Raw genomic sequence first — 20,436 nt, 5'->3', positions numbered from 1 at the left:
TGGAACTAAAGAATATGATAACTGAATTGAAAAAAAAAAAAAATCCATTACAGGAACTCAAGAATAAACTTGACCAGGTAAAAGAAAGGATCAGCAAACAAGAAGATATAAAGACTTTCAAAATAATCAAGGTAGAAAAGAAAAAAAAAGAAAAAAGAAGAAGTGATCCTAAAGGACATATGGGATACCGTGGGACAAAATAAAATATGTATTAAGGGAATTGAAGAAGGAAGAAAAAACCAAGGGGTGTGGAATTTACTTAAAGAAATAATGACTGAAAATTTCCCAAATCTGAGGAGAAAAACAGACATACAAATTCAAATAACTTGAAGAACTCTAACTAGGAAAATATCTGAAGGTACTACCCTGAGATCAAACTGGCAAAAGTCACAGAGAATCTTGTCAACAACAAAAGAAATACAACTCATTACATAAAAGAAAGTTCTCATCAGATCATCAGCAGATTTCTATCCATTAAGATTATGGGCTACAAAGAAACAGGATGATATAGTCAATGCACTGAAAGAAAAACTGCCAAACACTGTATCTGGCAAAACTGCCCTTCAAATATGAAGGATAAATGAAGATTTTCCAAAAATCTGAATTGAATTAATCACCACTAGATCCTCCTTACAAGAAATCCTGAAGGGAGTCCTAAAAGTCCAAAAAGTTAAAGAGAAAAAACAATAAACATCAACACAAAACCATATGAAAATATAAAATTCCCTGGTAAAGATAAATATATCAACAAATATCCTATAGTATTATAAATAGGTGAACAAATCACTTATAAATCTGGCACAGAAATTCTGTAAGATGAAAACTAACTATAAATTTAAATTAATGTCCATGCGATGTAAAAAGAGGTAATTTATGTCACAAGTAACATAAAATAGAAGAGGAAAGGATGTAAGTAGAGTTTTTTCCCCCAAAGATTTTATTTATTTATTTATTTGACATACAGAGAGCAAAAAGAGGGAGAGCAGAAAAGGGAGAAGGCAGCTCCCCGCCAAGCTGGGAGCCTGATATGGGGCTTGATCCCAGGACCCTAGTATCATTACCTGAGCCAAAGGCAGACACTTAACAACTGAGCCACCCAGGTGCCCCAATAGTCAGTTTTTATAGGCAACTGAAGTTGTTATCAGTTTAAAATAGATTGCTATAATGTTAATAAGTTTTATATAATTGCAATGATAACCACAAAGGGAATATCTATAGAATATACACAAAGGGAAATGAGAAGGGAATCAAAATATGTCATTTTAAAAAACAAAAACAAAATAAAACAAAACAAACAAAAAAACCACAAAAGATACCAAAAAGAAAAAGAAACAAAAACTTCAAAACAGAAAACATTAACAAAATGGCAATAGTAAGCCCTTCCTACCAGTAATTACAATAAATGTAAATGGATTAAACACACCAACAAAAAGACACAGACTGAATTCATTATTTTTCTTAAATATAATAAAAATATCCAACTATACACTGCCTATAACAAGCTCTCTTTAAATCTTGGGACTCAAAGAGGCTCAAAGTAAAAGTATAGAAGAAGACATTCCAAAGGGAAAGGAAAGCCAGGGTGGCCATTCTGGACAAAATAGAGATTAAGAGAAAACTATCAAAAAAAGAAAAAGAATACTATGTAATGATAAAAGGGTCAATTCACTAGGAAGATGTAACAATTATAAATATACATGCATCTAACATTAAAGCCCCCAAATATATGAAGCAAACACTAAAGAACTAAAAGGGAGAAACAGCAACACAGTAATAGTAGGATATTTCAATATCCCCAATTTCAGTTATAATAAGAACAATGAGAATATCAATTAGAAATAAAGGACTAAACAATACTGTAAAATAGACAGACATAACAAACATATACAAATACCCCACCCAACAACAGCAAAATACATGTTCTTCTCAGGCATACATAGAAAATTCTCCAAAGTAGACTACGTGTTAGGACACAAAACAAGTTTTAACAAATTTAAGATTGAAATCACACTAAGCATCTTTTCAAACACAATGGTGTAAAAATAGAAATCAATAGCAGGAATAAAACAAAAAAAATCTACAAATATGTGAAAATTAAACAACATGCTCTTCAATAATCCATAGGTCAAAGAAGAAATTATAATAGAATTTAGAAAATACCTGAAGGTTAATGAAAACAAAAAACAAAATACCAAAACAATGCTAGTGAGCAAAATCAGTACAAAATGTTTATGGTCATAAATGTTTACATTTAAAAATCACAAACCAACAATATAACCTTTCACCAAAAGGAAGGACAACACAAAATTTTTAACCCAGAGTTTGCAAAAGAAAGGAGATAAATACTAGAGCAGAGATAAATGAAATAGAGGATAGAAATCAATGATACCAAGAGTAGTTTCTGAAAAGATAAACAAAGAAAAACATTTGGCTATATGAAGTATGAAAAAGAGAATATTCAATAACTAAAATTAGAAATGAAAGAGAGGGGTCCCTGAGTGGCTCAGTCATTAAGTATCTATCTTCAGCTCAGGTCATAATTCCAGGGTCCTGGGATTGAGCCCTGCATTAGGCTCCCTGCTCAGCAGGCAGTCTGCTTCTCCCTCTCCCACTGTCCCTGCTTGTATTCCCTATCACTCTCTCTCTCTGTCAAATAAATAAACAAAATCTTAAAAAAAAAAAAGATAAAGAAATGAAAGAGATATTACAATGATGTCCACTCCAATCAAAGACAAAGGATCATAAAAGACTACTGGATAACCTAGAAGAAATGGATAAATTCCTAGAAACATACAATCTACCAAGGCCAAACCACAAAAAAATAAAAAATCTGAACAGACCTGTAACTAGTAAGGAGATTGAGGCAGTAATCAAAAACCTACCAACAAAGAAAAGCCCAGAACTTCACTGGAGAATTTTATCACTTAAAAAAGAATTAACAGGGCACCTGGGTGGCTCAGTTAGTGACTGCCTTCAGCTCAGGTCATGATCCTGGAATCCTGGAATCAAGTCCCACATCGGGTTCCCTGCTCAGCAGGGAGTCTGCTTCTCCCTCTGACCCTCTCCCCTCTCATGCTCTCTCTCTTGCTCTTTCTGTCAAGTAAATAGATAAAATCTTTTAAAAAAAGAAAAAAGAAAGAAAGAAAAGAAAAAGAAAAAGAATTAACACACTTCTCAAACTCTTCCAAAGAATCACAAAGGTGAAAATTCCAAAACCAACTCCATAAGGCCAGCATTATCGTGATATCAAAACAAAAAAGGCACAAGAAAACTACAGACCAATATTCCTGATTAATACAAGTAAGTGATTTTATTATTTTTTATATTTTTCTTTTTAATAATATAATATATAAACATTCTATATTCTATATTATGCATAAATAATATAATTTAAATTTATAATTAATAATTAATAAATTATATTTACATAAATATAAATTAAGGAATAATTAATAGAAAATGGAAAAAACGATACAAAAATACTAGCAAAAAGAATTCAAAAGCACATTAAGGGACACCTGGGTGGCTCAGTCGGTTACACATTCAGCTCAGTCTCGGTATTAATGATCGTGAGTTCAAGCCTGGTGTTGGACTCCATGCTGGGCGTGAAGTCTACTTCATATTAAAAAAAAAAAAAAAAACACACACACACACACACACACACACTTTAAAAGGATCACACAGTAAAACCAAAAAGGATTTATGTCTGGAACACAAGCCTGGCTCACTATTTGTAGTAACATGAAACAATATAATACACCACATAAGCAAAATGAAGAGCAAGAACCACAGGATCATATCAACAGATGGAGGAAAAGCTTTTGTAAAAATCAACACTCCTTCATGATTTTAAAAAACTCAATAAACTAAGAATAGAAGAAAACTAACTCAAAATAAAAATCCATATAAAAACAGGCCACAGCAAAGAGCATACTCACTGGGAAAAGATTGGTAGATTTTTCTCTAGTATCAAGAACAAGGCAAATCTGCCCATCTCACCAGCACTATTCAACATAGTACTGGAAGTTCCAGAGAAATTTAAAAAGAAAAAAATAATAAAGTCATACAAAACGGGAAAAAAAAAACCTGTCCCTGTCTGCAAATGACATGATCTTATAGGAAACCCTAAAGATTACACACAATACACACACATACACGTACCCACACACACTCACACAGTGTTAGAACTAATAAATTCAGCAAAATTGCAGGACACAAAATCAAAAATCAATTATATTTCTATATATTAACAGTGTCCAATCCAAAAATGAAAATTAAGAAAGCAATCTCATTTACTATAACATCAAAAATCTAAAAATATTTAGGAATAAACCTAACCAAGGAGGTGAAAGATATATACACAGAAAGCTAGAAAACACTGCTAAAAGAAATCAAAGATCCAAATAAATGGAAAGAACATCCATGCTCATGGATTCAAAGACTTAATATTGTTTTTTGTTTTTTTAAAGATTTTATTTATTTGACAGAGAGATCACAAGTAGGCAGAGAGGCAGGAAGAGAGGATGAAGCAGGCTCTCCACAGAGCAGAGAGCCTGATGTGGGGCTCGATCCCAGGACCCTGGGATCAAGACCTGAGCCGAAGGCAGAGGTTTTAACCCACTGAGCCACCCAAGCACCCCAAGACTTAATATTGTTAAAAAGTTAATACTATCCAAAGTGATCTACAGATTCAATATAATTCCTGTAGAAATGTCAATGGACTATTTTTCAGGAATAGAAAAAAACATACTAAAATACACATGGGATTTCAAGACATCCTGAATACCAAAATCATCTTGAAAAAGAAAAAGCTGGAGGCTTCAAATATCCTGATTTCAAAATATACTACAAAGAAACAGTAATAAAGAAAGCACTTTAGGGGCGCCTGGGTGGCTCAGTGGGTTAAGCTGCTGCCTTCGGCTCGGGTCATGATCTCAGAGTCCTGGGATCGAGTCCCGCATCGGGCTCTCTGCTCAGCAGAGAGTCTGCTTCCCTCTCTCTCTATCTGCCTGCCTCTCCATCTACTTGTGATTTCTCTCTGTCAAATAAATAAATAAAATCTTTAAAAAAAAAAAAAAAAAAAAAAAAAAAAAAAAAAAAGAAAGCACTTTACTGGCATAAAGATATATACATACCTACACCTAAAACTGATATAGTTTATTATATCACAGTCCAATTACATCTCGATTTTCAAAAATTAAAATAAAAAATAATCTGAAACAAATGTAACATTGTGTCAATTACACCTCAATAAAAAATTAAAAATTTTAAATATAAAGAAACAATAGAACAAAACTGAAAGATCAGAAATAAACCTTTGCATATGGCAAAATAATTTTTGATAAGAGTACCGAGATAATGGGGAAAGTAGAATCTTCTCAACAAATAACACTGGGGAAACTGGATACAAACATGCAAAAAAATAAGATAAAATTGGACACTTACACCACTTACACCGTTACAAAATTAACTCAGAGTAAACCCATGACCTACATATAAGATCTAAACCTATTACATGCCTAGAAGAGGACAGAATAAAAACTTCGGGACTTTGGATTTGACAATGGTTTCATGGACATGACATCAAAAGCAAAGTTTAACAAAAGCAAAAATAAGTTAAGTGGGACTACATCAAACTAAAAAGTTACTGCATAGTCAAGGAAACAATCAACAACATGAAAAGGGCATTCTATGGAAAGAAAGAAAATACTGGCAAAGCATATACTTCATAAGGGATTAACATCCAAAAAATATACGGAACTAATACAACTCAAGAGTGGAAAAAAAAATTTTTAATGGGCAAAATACATTTTTTTCCAAGGAAGACATACAAAATGACCAACAGGAACATGAAAAGGTGCATCAACATCATCAGGGAAATGCAAATCAAAATCACAATGAAATACTACCTCACACCTGTTAGAATGGCTATTATCAAAAAGAGAAAACAACCGTTGACAAAGATTTGGAGAAAAGGGAATCGTGTGCACCATTGGTAGGAAGGGAAACTGGTACAGCAGCTACAGAAAACAGTATGAAGACTCTTCAATTATTTAAAAACAGAACTACCATATGATCTAGTGATCCCACTTCCAGATATATATCTAAAGAAAACAAAATTAGTGTCTCAAAGAAATACCTGCACTCCCATGTTCACTGCAGCTTTATTCACAATCACCAAGACATGGAAACAATCTAAGTAACCATGGATGGATGACTAGATAAAGAAATTGTAATACACACATACACACACACACAGAGAAATATAATTCAGTTATAAAAAGAAGGAGGTCCTGTCGTTTGTGACAACATGGGTGAATCTGGAAAACCTTAAGTGAAATAGGCCAGACACAAAAATATAAATATTGCATGATCTCTCTTACCTGTGGATCTAGAAAGGAAGGAAGGAAGGGAGGGAGGAAGAGAGAAGGGGGGGGAGAAAGAAGGGAAGAAAGAGAAAGAGAGAGAAAAAAAGAGAGAAATAAAGAGAAGAAGCCCACCAAACTCATAGTAACACAGAGTAGAACAGTGGTTACCAGGGGCTCTGGTAAGGGGTCATAAGGAGTTACTGTTTAATGCATACAGTTTCAGTTTTGCAAGATGAAAAGAGTTCTGAGACTGATAGACATGATCATTGTACAATATTAATGTGTTTAATACCACTGAACTGTACACTTAAAAATGGTCAATATAGTAAGTTGTACAGTATGTGTATTTTGCCATAATAAAAAATTAGAAAATACATATATCAATGTACATATAAATGTATGCATACAGACATACACAGCAAGTATGTGCATTTATATGTGTGTGTCTATGTGTATGTAATATATGTATGTATGTGTATATACACACTCAGAGCACACTAGAAAACGTGTTCTAAAATGTTAATGGTGCATATATACTAGATTTGAGATCGCAGGAAACTTTTTTTCCTATTCACTTTCCTCAATTTTAAATGTTCCACAATAATGTGTTTACAATCAAGGGCACCTGGGTGACTCAGTCAGTTCTTGGTTTCGACTCAGGTCATGATCCCAGGGTTTTGAGATCCAGCCCCCATTTCCGGCTCTGTGCTCAGTGGGTAGTCTGCTTAAGATTCTCTCTCCCTGTCTCTCTTTCCCACCTCCCGCTCATGCATTCTCTCTCAAAATAAATAAGTCTTTAAAAAATAATAGTAATGTTTACAATCAGATAAGACACAATAAATGCTATTTTGCAAAAATAAAAAAGTAATAAAAGTGTATTACCAAATAATATGTACAGTATTATCTCATTTTTTTCTAAATCTTTATAACTTTGGAAAATCAGGAAGGGAAATAAAAATATGTTAACAATAGTTCGTTATCTTGGGGAAATAGGATTATGTTAATTTTTGTTTTCTTCTTTATGCATTTTTTTAAAATTTTCATTAATTATGACATATTACTTTTGTAATATATATTACCTTATTTGGATGGAACTGGAAGCTTAGCATAAGCTAAGCAAAATAAGTTAGAGAAAGACAAATACCATATGATTTCATTCATACACAGAATTTAAGAAACAAAATAGATGAACACAAGAGAAGGGAAGGAAAAATAATATAGAAACAGAGAAAGATAAACCCTAACAGACTCTTAACTATAGGAAACAAGCTTAAGGTTGCTGGAGGGGTGGTGAGTAGGGGGATGGGGACCCTGGGTGATGGGCATTAAGAAGGACACCTGATGTAATAAGCACTGGGTATTGTATGCAACTGATGAATCACTAAATTCTACCCCTGAAAGTAATAATACACTGTATGTTAACTAAATTGGATTTAAATAAAAAATGCTTAAAAACACTAAAATATAAATATTAATACTATATTTTCATTTGTAAATATGAAAATACTAATGACTAAATGATGTACTTAAAGACCTAAATGCCTACGTTAAGAATAAAAAAATAAATAAGACTTTCTAATGTCTTTTATAACTTCTTAAGGCATGGTATCTAGACTAATACGGTTAAATGATTATCACATTCAAGTTCAAACAACCAACATAGCTTTAAATATTGTATTGCTGAAATTATTATTAATAACAATGATTTTAGTAAATTAATATAAAATTAATACAAAATGTTATCAACATTACTAATAACTAAAATCATTAAAATATTAAATATCTTATACTTGACATTTTACACAGAATACATACATTACGTTCTTCCTTAGCTGCTGCTTCCAACTGAGCTGCAAATTGTGAACAACATACCAAGAATGAATTCAGATCATCCCCAACCTTTTGAAAAGAATAACAAAACAAAATTCTTTTTATTTCAGAATCCATATGCATCCCCATCTATATTATAGTATATCTTAATTATTTGGGAAAATATTTTTTGCCTATAATTTATGTCCCTTCAAACATATAACACAAGAAATCATACTCCAAATGTTCTACTACCAAATTCTCCCAGAAAGTGGAAGACAGTACGTTCTGGGGAGTGGCCTCTGAATGACATACATCCAGCTATGCCTCTTATTCTCCCCTGCACTGCTGCAGAGAATCAAGCATCCCAGATTTAGGCTCCTGAAATTTATGAGTACCCAAAAAAAGGAAGCCACTCTGTATATACCTTAGAAATATATCTCCTTGTTAGAAAATGAATGTTCATTATGACTTCTGAATATAAGTATACTTGCCAAGAGCTGTAGTCTTTTACCCTCATTCAATTGGCATATGAACACTTTGAGGAAAAAATAGTGACAGATGAAAATATCACAATGACTGAATCTTTTCTAGTAGAGCAGTGATTTGTAAATCAGAAACAACCTATGATAGACAAATCTCAGATGTTTATATACAGTTAGGATTCTCATATAATGTTCTCCATAAGGAATATGTTCATTCATCATCACATTTTAAAACATACTCACAGGCAGATACACTTTTTTTGTCATGATAAAGACTTACACCCATATAGGAGAAGAAGAAAAACTGAATTAGTCATTCAGGAGACTGAGAAAATGAATGAACTAGGTTTCCTAAAAATAAATGTAAAATGAGACTATAAGCATACTTAGGGATTTTCTTCTACTCACATTCAGATGCCACAAATATAGAAAAGATGGTGATTGATTTGATCATGGTTGCAATTTTACAAAATAAAATCAATACAGCACAGCAGGGGAAGAAATGCATGGAAGCAATAATAATAATGGAACATGGAATTTAAGCTAGGTAAGACCACAAGGAGGATTTGGGACAGTAAAAGGCAGTAAAACCAATGGATTATAGTTCCAAATGAAATCAAAGAATTTTGGAGCCAGAATATTAAGTGGGAAAGATAAAAGGTAGTGACAAAAGATTAAGATGATTAAACTTAAATTATGGAAAAGTTATTGGTTATTTACAAAGAACAGAAGATATCACCTTGTTAGTTGCTGACAGATGATAGAAGACAAGATCACTGGAGCAAAGAAATTCAACAAACTTAGACACTGGATTATTTGCAAAGGTCATCTACGTGGATATCAAAATCATCAAAATTTATGACAACAGTGTTGTGAGACAAGTATATAATAGTCTTATAATAGTATCACTTGTACTACTATAATAGTATGATAATGGTCATTATAATAGACCATTACATAATATTAGACCATATCATATATATCATACATATATAATAGGCCACATAGAATTATTTTCCCAAATTATTATTCTTTGCCTACTAACAGGACCTTAATTTTACTGAGGATGCCAATATGCATAGCTAGTAATAATAGTAAGGAGCATCTGGGTGGCTTGGTTAGTTAAGTGTCTGCCTTCAGCTCAGGTCATGATCCCAGGGTCCTGGAATCAAGCCCTGTGTTGGGCCCCCTGCTCAAAGGGGAGCTTCTCCCTCTCCTTCTGCTTCTTCCTCTCTGCCTGCCCTACAACACTCATATTCAATCTCTCTCTCTCAAATAAATAAATAAAATCTATAAATAATAATAATAATAAATTTTCCAGCCTCCTTTAACAGTAAGAGTAGCCATGTGTCCCAATCAGGCCAATGAGACCAAAAAAATTATTGAGAAGGACTTCTAAAAAGATCTTTTTTAAAAAAAATATTTTATTTATTTATTTGACAGAGACACACCAAGAGAGGAAACACAAGCAGGGGTGTGGGAGAGGGAGAAGCATGCTTCCTACAGAGCAGGGAGCCCAACGAGAGACCCAATCCCAAGACCCTAGGGCCATGACCTGAGCTGAAGGCAGATACTTAACGACTAAGCCACCCAGGTGCCCCTAAAAAAGATCTTCAAAGGGAAGCTGAAATGCCTTTTACAATTATAATGTGAAAAGGTATGATAGTGTTTATTTTGGTGTTAACATCCAGAAAGAATGGGGCACCTGAGTGGCTCAGTCAGTTAAACCTCTGCCTTCAGCTTGGGTCATGGTCCTGGAGTCCTAGGATTCACCCCCTCTGCTCAGTGTGGGATCTCTCCTCCCTCTCTCTTTGCTCCTCCCCTTGCTGTGCCCTCTTGCTCTCTATTAAAAAAAAAAAAGAAAGAAAAAGAAAAATTAAACATCCAGAAAGGAAAAATACATAAAATTATATAATTATCATCCCTTTCCTTGAGGATACTGAAAAGTAGAGGATAGGATAAAAATCAGACAAACTGAATTCCACAGAAGAACACTTTACAGATTAGCAAAGAACAAAAGCCACATCCATATCTAAAGGGAGCATGGTGGAGACAGAAGAGCACTTGGTCTAGTATATGCAAAGTGTGCCAAGTCAAAAAGCAGGCCTACCACTGACAAACAGAATTTAGAGGATGAAGAAAAACCAGATGAGACCTTGACAGCCATTTAGGCTAGCAGATACACTGGAATGAGAAATGCTCCCAAAGTAAATCACTCAACCCAACCATTTTTCTTCTGTCAAACCCTTCCTCATCTGAATTTTGCCAAAAATGTGACAGAAAAAGAGGCCTACATTCCCTAGGAATGGTCAGAGTTAAGAAGTCTGACAATACCAATTTTGGTAAGGATGCATAGCCACTGGAACTCTCCTAGGGAGGTGGTAGGAACATAAAATGGTTTTGCTGTGTTGGGAAGTAATTTGGCAATTCCTCATAAAGTTAAACATACACTTAAAACTCACTAATCTTATTCCAAAGCAATTATCCAAGATGAATAAACACATATGTCCTCACAAAGATTTGCACACAAATGTTCATTGAAACTTCATTCATATGGAGGGGCACCTACACCCCAATGTTCGTAGCAGCAATGTCCATGATAACCAAAATGGGGAAGAAGCCAAGATGTCCTTTGACAGATGAACGGATAAAGAAGACATATATAAAATGGAATATTACTTAGCCATCAGAAAGGATGAATACTTACCATTTACATCAACCTGGTTGGAACTGGAAGGTTTTATGCTTGGTGAAATAAGTCAATTTGAGAAAGACAATTATCATCATATGGTTTCACTTATTTGTGGAATATAAGAAACAGTACAGAGGACCACAAGGGAAGGGAGGGAAAATTGAATGGGAAGAAATCAGGGAAGGAGACAAGCCATGAGAAACTCTTAACTATGGGAAACAAACTAAGGACTGCTGAAGGGGAGGTGGGTGGGGGGATGGAGTAACTGGGTGACAGGATTTAGGAGGCCACGTGATGTGATGAGCACTGGGTGTTATACAAAACAGATAATCTGTTGAACACTGTATCTGAAACTAATGATGTGCTATGTGTTGGCTAATTGAACTTAAACTGAAAAAAAAAAAAAAAGAAACTTCATGCATAACAGCCAAAATAGCTACTGGATCCAATGACCTAAATGTTTATTAACTGATAAATGGATCGACAATGTAGTATAGCCATGTAATGGAATATTCTTCACAAAGAAACAAACAACTGATACATAGAACAACATGGATGAATCTCAAAAAACATGATGATGAGGAAGGGAAAGCTAGATACATAAGGCTACATATTATATGATTTTATTTCCAAGACATTCTAGAAAAAGGCATAAGTACAGTGATAAATCAGTGGTCGTCTGGAACCAGAGTAGGAGAGAATTGACTATAAAAGGAATACAAGGAGGCTTTGGGGGATAATGAAAATGTTTTAAGGTTTGACTAGCCTTTACACAGATATAAAAAGCAGGAACTAAGAAACAGAGGAATCTCATCCTGCATGTTTTTGTGGTAATTGTATTTTGAAGCTCTGGCAGTATTGAACCAAGATGTGAACCAACTATTTAAAATCAGAGTTCAAACTCTTGCCAGCTAAAATACTGGCAATATCAAAGAAATGAGCCCCTCAGGGGAAGCAGCAATAGGAGAGATTATGGGTTAGACAAATCAGACAAGAACTTAACTTAATTAAAATAGGGACCAGTTCCTGCTCAAATCAATTCTTGTAGAAATAAGAATTATTAGCTGTTCACCCTAAATGCCAGAAAGGAAACAGTAAGCATTCTCTAGAAAATAAACATTGTATTACAGTTTTCAATGTTTTTCTGAATCTAATACTTGAGAACTAATAAAAAACATTACAAATAATATGAAGAACCAGGAAAATACAATCCATAATCAAAAGAAAAAAACAGTAGAAGTAAACACATTGATAACTCAGATACTGGAAATTACCAGACAAAAACTTTAAAAACTCTGTGCTGATAAAAGAATTTTCAGGAAAAGAAGGTAGACTACACGAAGAGGTGGATAATAGCAGAAGAAATGTAAAACCCCCTAAAAAGTAACCAAAAGACAATCCTAAATGTGAAAATTGTGATATTTGAAATAAAAATTTCATTGGATTGAACTTAGCAGCAGATCAGACACCACAGAAAGGACTGGTAAAAATAAAGATGGGATAATATATATTGCCCAAACTGAAGCACAGAAAAAGAAAAGAAATAAATGAAGAGAGTATGAGTGACTTCTTACACAGTATGAAGCTGTCTAATATATGTGTAATTAGGCTCTCATAAAAAAGGAGCTGAGAGGCAGTAAAATACCTAAAGAAATAATGAATGAAAATTTCCAAATTTGTTGAAAAACATCAACTCACAGAATCAGCTTGAAGGACTGTGAACAGAATATACAGAAAAGCTCAGCTAAGTATATCTTATATCAATGCTGAAACCCAAAAATAAAATCTTTAAAGCAGTCAGAAAAAAATAGGAAAACAATAATATAACAATAATAGTGTAACATAAGTGAGATAAATGTTATTTACTGTTACATAGTTTTTACATGAGAAATAAAGTATATAATATTAATTTAAGATAGACTGTGATAAGTATATAATGAATCCCCAGAGCAAGCACAAAAAAAATTGCTAAAAACCAAGAAAATAAAATGAAATACTAAAAAATACATAATTAACCCAAAATAAAACAGAAAAGAGTAAAGGAGCAAAGAAGATATGAGACAAAAAGAGAGCAAATAGCAAGAAAGTAGACTTAACTCACATTATTTTATGAGCATTTCATTATAATAATTACATGGCAATATATTTAATTATTATCAACTGAACATAAATGAACTAAACCCATTAAAAGATAGACATTGTCAGACTGGATAAAAAACAAGATTCATCTATATGCTATTTCAAAGAGGTACAGTAAATAAAGTCATAGTTTGAAAATAAAGTTGGAAAGAAGATATAATACACAATGACTAATCATAAGAAAGTTGATATCAGATAAAGGAGACATCAGAATACAGAACTGTATCAAAAATAAAAAAATAATTTTGAACTTCCTGTTCTAGCCATGATGGACTAGGTCCATTCTTCTAATCCTCCTTCCTGCAACTAAAATACCATAGACAACACAACAAAACAACATGGGAAATTTCGGAAACGTAGAAAGAGATAGGCAGAGTTCTCAAACTTGAAGAGTACATGAATTCCTTAGGCTTTCTTTTAACCTACATATAAAATCTGGAACCCAGATCTTCCAATTAGCACAGACTTAAAAAAAAAAAATGCCTTAAGAAAAGCCAAAGACGCTTTTTATTTATTTATTTGACAGAGACACACCAAGAGCACCAAGAGAGGAAACACAAGTAGGGGTGTGGGAGAGGGAGAAGCATGCTTCCTACAGAGCAGGGAGCCCAACGAGAGACCCAATCCCAAGACCCTAGGGCCATGACCTGAGCTGAAGGCAGATACTTAACGACTAAGCCACCCAGGTGCCCCTAAAAAAGATCTTCAAAGGGAAGCTGAAATGCCTTTTACAATTATAATGTGAAAAGGTATGATAGTGTTTATTTTGGTGTTAACATCCAGAAAGAATGGGGCACCTGAGTGGCTCAGTCAGTTAAACCTCTGCCTTCAGCTTGGGTCATGGTCCTGGAGTCCTAGGATTCACCCCCTCTGCTCAGTGTGGGGTCTCTCCTCCCTCTCTCTTTGCTCCTCCCCTTGCTGTGCCCTCTTGCTCTCTATTAAAAAAAAAAAGAAAGAAAAAGAAAAATTAAACATCCAGAAAGGAAAAATACATAAAATTATATAATTATCATCCCTTTCCTTGAGGATACTGAAAAGTAGAGGATAGGATAAAAATCAGACAAACTGAATTCCACAGAAGAACACTTTACAGATTAGCAAAGAACAAAAGCCACATCCATATCTAAAGGGAGCATGGTGGAGACAGAAGAGCACTTGGTCTAGTATATGCAAAGTGTGCCAAGTCAAAAAGCAGGCCTACCACTGACAAACAGAATTTAGAGGATGAAGAAAAACCAGATGAGACCTTGACAGCCATTTAGGCTAGCAGATACACTGGAATGAGAAATGCTCCCAAAGTAAATCACTCAACCCAACCATTTTTCTTCTGTCAAACCCTTCCTCATCTGAATTTTGCCAAAAATGTGACAGAAAAAGAGGCCTACATTCCCTAGGAATGGTCAGAGTTAAGAAGTCTGACAATACCAATTTTGGTAAGGATGCATAGCCACTGGAACTCTCCTAGGGAGGTGGTAGGAACATAAAATGGTTTTGCCGTGTTGGGAAATAATTTGGCAATTCCTCATAAAATTAAACATACACTTAAAACTCATTACTCTTATTCCAAAGCAATTATCCAAGATGAATAAACACATACATCCTCACAAAGATTTGCACACAAATGTTCATTGAAACTTCATTCATATGGAGGGGCACCTACACCCCAATGTAGTGGCTCTTTCAGTTAAGCATCTACCTCCAGCTCAAGTCATAATCCCAGGGTTCCAGGACTGAGCCCCACATCAGCCTCCCTATTCAGCAGGGAGTCTGCCTCTCTCTCTCTCCCTCTGCCCTACTCATGCACTCTCTCTCTCTCTCTCTCAAATAATAAATAAAATCTTTTGAAAAAAAAAAGAAAGAAAGAAAGAAAGAAAGAAAGAAAGAAAGAAAGAAAGAAAGGCCAAAGGACCATGAAAAGGGGTGGTTAGCATAATCCAAAAATTTTTTGACAATACCTATCCTACTTGAGCCAAACACCAAGAAAAAAAACTGCAACACTACCCATTCTGTCAGTATAGCTGAAAAATAATGTGGCAGTGAAAACTGGCCCTCCAATTCCCCCATCAGAGTTGTGCTGGTGAAACCAAGTAGGGAACTGAACTCCCATTCCTATCTGGAAGTAGTAGTCATTATGAGTCAAAGATATATCTGCTCTTATCACTATTATTAAATATAATACTGGAAGCCAAAGCCAGCACAAGAAAAGGAAATAAAAATCATTCAGACTGGACAGAAGAAGTAAAACTGACTCTATTTGAGGACGATATAATTACCTATGTAAAAAATTCCAAGAAATCTATAAAAAACTAGAACAAAAAAGTACTTTCAACAAGATTGCAAGACACCAAATCAACATATAAAAATCAATCATTTCCTGGTGATTCACAGACCTGTACCCCTGGGGATAAAAATATATGTTTATAAAAAATAAAAAATTTTAAAAAAATGTAAAATTTTACACTCTAATTTAAAAATAAAAAAAATTTTAAAAATTTTTAAAAATCAATCATTTTTCTATATACTAGTAATAAATATGTGGAAACTAAAATTAAAAACAATGCCATTAAAAATCATTCCAAAAAGTGGGGCGCCTGGGTGGCTCAATGTGTTAAGCCTCTGCCCTTGGCTCGGGTCATCATCTCAGGGTCCTGAGATGGAGCCCCGCATCAGGCTCTCTGCTCAACGGGGAGCCTGCTTCCCCCCTCTCTCTCTCTGCCTGCCTCTCTGCCTACTTGTGATCTCTGTCTGTAAAATAAATAAATAAAATCTTTAAAAAAAATAATTCCAAAAACATGAAATACAAATCCATAAATATATCAAACCATGTATAGGATCTATATGATGAAAATTATAAAGTGATCATAAAAGAAATCAAACAAGATCTAAATAAATGAAGAGACATACCATGTTCATGAATTGAAAGACACAACAATCTATGACATGGAGCCAAACTCAACCCCTAACTAAGAAAGGTAATTAAGTATTAAAATACAGGTGAATATTATTCAAGAAATATTACTAAGAAAAGTAATTATTAAAATAGTTGAATATTATGAAATGTGTAAAAACATTCATCTCCTCAATAGACTATAGGAGATCCACATACTTAATCACCTTAATAGTTACATAACTTCAATATATACCAGAGATTTGCTAAAACTCAATTAACTTCTTAGTTTTTTTTAGCAAAATAGAAATAGGATACTTTCCTAACACAGTAAAAAATATACATCTCAAACCAACAAGTAACCAAATGTTTAAAAATTAAATAGAATAGGCATTAACAATAAAAGTGGGTTTAAAATATAGATATGTCTTAATTTAAGGTAAGTGATGGCAGAGAATAGAAAAATAAGTACTCTACTTTCAAGTTCCCTAACTGAATCATTTTCATGGATGGGGAATTCATTCTGAGAACATAAATGGAATCCAAAAGAAAATCTTAACCCTTCATAAGAAAGCTGATATCAGCTTTAATGATAACAGCTTTGATATCAGCTGTTAATGTCTCTACATTAGGATTACATATACTAACCGAAAAAGTTGATTCTTCATTTTCAGGCTTCACAGCTAATTTTTCTCTATTTTGAATGTCAAATCCATAGGTTTCCTCCAAAGTAGAAACAATCTGTGAGTGAACCAAAACAAGTTAAGTATTTTTATAGTTTAAAATTATATTAAATGTAAAAAGACATTTAATCAAATATGTCAGGACTTTCTTAGAAGTAAGACTTATTTCTGCCAGTCCCATTTTTCATCTCACACCCCATCTCATATTACCATAAAGAAATTATGAGAAACGGTCCTCAACTCTACTCCCTAGGAATGGAAAGAGTCCCTACAACTTCTGTTTCTATGGTGACAGGCAAGTAAGAGACTATGAATAGGTGAAGCATCGACTCCACTTATCACCAAAGTATTCCTCAAAATCTGACTGACTCAACTTCCTTCTTTGAAGAGAACTGGGCAAAACAGAAATGGAAACCAGAGAGCAATAACCTTTTAAAGGAAATTCTCTGAGCTAATGCCTCAAACTTTGAGGAAATTTATATTTTGGAAATTTGACAAGCTATATTCTTTTTATATTTGTACTGCTCCTCATTGTTCTCATTTGGTATTTGGTTAATTCACAATTCAATTCTGGATCATTGTGCAAAGAAGAACTCAGAGAAAAGGAAATTTTTTTCCCCAATACTAAGAGTTAAAGATTCTAAAGTGCTGAGAAGAGTTAGCATAGCTGGATGAGACTCAGAAATGTCTATCATTAGAAAGATCTGCCTGCAAGGCTGGCATTGGACTGGAGTCTCAGCACTTGGATTTTCGCAGTGCTCCCATCATCTCTGATAACAGTGGCTCAATGTCCCTAACTTTTTTGCACAAACAATATGGTTCATGCTAAACATCTGCTTTCCTTCAGGGAGTCTGGAATTTTTGTACGTGCTAGGCAAAGTATCTACATGAGCAACCCCAGTAAAACTCTGAACACTGAGTCTCTAGTGAACTTCTCCAGTAGACATTTCATATACGTCAAATGTATTTGTTGTTGGAGGAATTGGGCACATCCTGTGTGACTTTAAAGGAAGAGGAACCTTGTACCTAGTTTCCTCCAGACTTCACACCATAAGCCTTTTCCTTTTGCTAATTTTGCTTTGTATCCTTTCACCATAATATATCTTAGCCATCAGTAGGGCTATATTTTGAGTTTAGTGCACCTTCCTAACAAATCACTAAGCCTGGCACTAGTAGTCATGAGAACCCCAAACACAGGGACCAACAAGTGTCTTACCATCTTCAGATGTTTGGTAATTTTCCTGATCAATTCATCTTCTGCTATTAACTCCTTTGTTTTATTTGATGGAATGGGCAAAGCATACCTTACAATGGATTCCCCTGTTGGTGGAGATCCTAAGACCATTGGTTCAAGTTTATCACGTACAAATTTTGCACTACGTTTTTCCTTCGGTTTAGGTGACAATGGTAAATTAAATAGTCCTTTTTGGTAGGTGAATTCTGGAACATTTGCCCATTTCTTACTAGAGGCTAACAGATGTTGTGCTGGCTTCATTTCGTTATTTTACTTCACTTCCAAATGATAGATGAAAAAATTGTATTCTTTCCTGAGGATAAAACATTAAGATTTCAGATTTAAAATTATGGCAGGATTATCAATTGCCATGAAGATGGTGAGTCACAAAATCAGCTCTACAGAATTATAAAATGAAGAATAACATTCCTAACAACAATTACCAACAAAAATTTAAAAATAAGCAAACAAAAAAAGAACTGTAAGAAATCTTTATAGATGGTTGAAGGCTGATTTAGGTATGGGCATTTAGGATGGGACTGAACAGAAAGAGACAGTAGCAGGAATGAAAGAATTTCTTTAGAAAAGTTTAAAATTTTGTTCTTATCTTTCCCCATTTTTTGAGGGAATAAATGCCCTTTATCATTATTTCTTTTTTTTAAATTTTTTTTAAATTTATTTATTTATTTATTTTCAGCATAACAGTATTCATTGCTTTTGCACCACACCCAGTGCTCCATGCAATCCGTGCCCTCTCTAATACCCACCACCTGGTTCCCCCAACCTCCCACCCCTCACTGCTTCAAACCCCTCAGATTGTTTTTCAGAGTCCATAATCTCTCATGGTTCACCTCCCCTTCCAATTTCCCCCAACTCCCTTCTCCTAACTCTCCTTGTCCTCCATGCTATTTGTTATGCTCCACAAATAAGTGAAACCATATGATAATTGACTCTCTCTGCTTGACTTATTTCACTCAGCATAATCTCTTCCAGTCCCATCCATGTTGCTACAAAAATTGGGTATTCATTCTTTCTGATGGAGGCATCATACTCCATAGTATATATGGACCACATCTTCCTTATCCATTCGTCCGTTGAAGGGCATCTTGGTTCTTTCCACAGTTTGGCAACCATGGCCATTGCTGCTATAAACATTGGGGTACAGATGGCCCTTCTTTTCACTACATCTCTATCATTGGGGCAGATACCCAGTAGTGTAATTGCAGGGTCATAGGGAAGCTCTGTTTTTAATTTATTGAGGAATCTCCACACTGTTCTCCAAAATAGCTGCACCAACTTGCATTCCCACCAACAGTGTAAGAGGGTTCCCCTTTCTCCACATCCCCAACACATAGCCTACGCCCAGGGTATCCACAGAAAAATATCAAGATAGCACCAAAGTCAGGCTGAGAAAAAAATACAGATTGGACAGGCCTTAGGTTTTCATTTTTCTACTCCTCTCTCCATCCAAAGCTGATTAAAACTCATGACAATGCTTTCTCTGTTTAAAAAAAAAAAAAAAAAAAATCTATATGCTTGACCATGGGAGTTGTCTCATAAAATTGACAAAATTAATATAGAATAGCATTTGTTCTCTATTGTCTGAAGCTCTCTACACTTAAATGTCTCATTGTTGTATGCTGAACTGTGTCCCTAAAAAATATTTTCAAGTTCTAATACCTAGCACCTGTGAATATGACCATATTTGAAAATATAGTCTTTGAAGATGTCACCCAGTTAAGACAAGGTCATACTAGATTACAATGAGCCCTACATCCAATGACTGGTGTCATTCTAAGAAAGCCACACAAGGGCACCTGCATGGTGCAGTTGGGTCAAGCATCTGACTTTTGGTTTTGGCTCAGGTCCTGATCTCATGGTTATGAGATCGAGCCCCTTGCCAGGTTCTTCACTCAGCACTGAGTCTACAGGGAACTCTCTCCTTCTCCCTCTGACCCTCCCCCTGAAGTCAGGCGCTCGCTCGCTCTCTCTCTCTCTCTCTCTCTCACACACACACATAAATAAATAAATAAATCTTAAAAAAAAAAAAAAAAAGAAATCATGTAGAGACACCATAGATACACAGGGATAGAGGTCATGTAATGAAAGAGGCAGAGACTAGAGTAATGCAACTATAAG

The 20,436-nt window shown here is 34.5% G+C and overlaps 1 protein-coding gene across 1 annotated transcript in view; it reads right to left on the bottom strand.

The window, feature by feature from the left end:
• The window catches only part of CCDC7 (coiled-coil domain containing 7), a 469,805-nt gene that overhangs the window by 438,534 nt on the left and 10,835 nt on the right, over positions 1-20,436 (bottom strand). Inside the window, exons 3-5 of the mRNA XM_059187454.1 lie at positions 18,280-18,610; positions 17,029-17,121; positions 8,184-8,267 (exon numbers count right to left, since the gene is read on the bottom strand). Of these exons, the coding sequence (XP_059043437.1) occupies positions 8,184-8,267; positions 17,029-17,121; positions 18,280-18,558 (456 nt within the window). The 5' untranslated portion in view covers positions 18,559-18,610. The remainder of the gene's footprint in view (positions 1-8,183; positions 8,268-17,028; positions 17,122-18,279; positions 18,611-20,436) is intronic.

Source organism: Mustela lutreola, chromosome 8 (genome assembly GCF_030435805.1).
Source record: "Mustela lutreola isolate mMusLut2 chromosome 8, mMusLut2.pri, whole genome shotgun sequence".
In the NCBI taxonomy this organism is placed as follows: domain Eukaryota; kingdom Metazoa; phylum Chordata; class Mammalia; order Carnivora; family Mustelidae; genus Mustela; species Mustela lutreola.
This window is presented reverse-complemented; position numbering and strand designations above follow the sequence as displayed.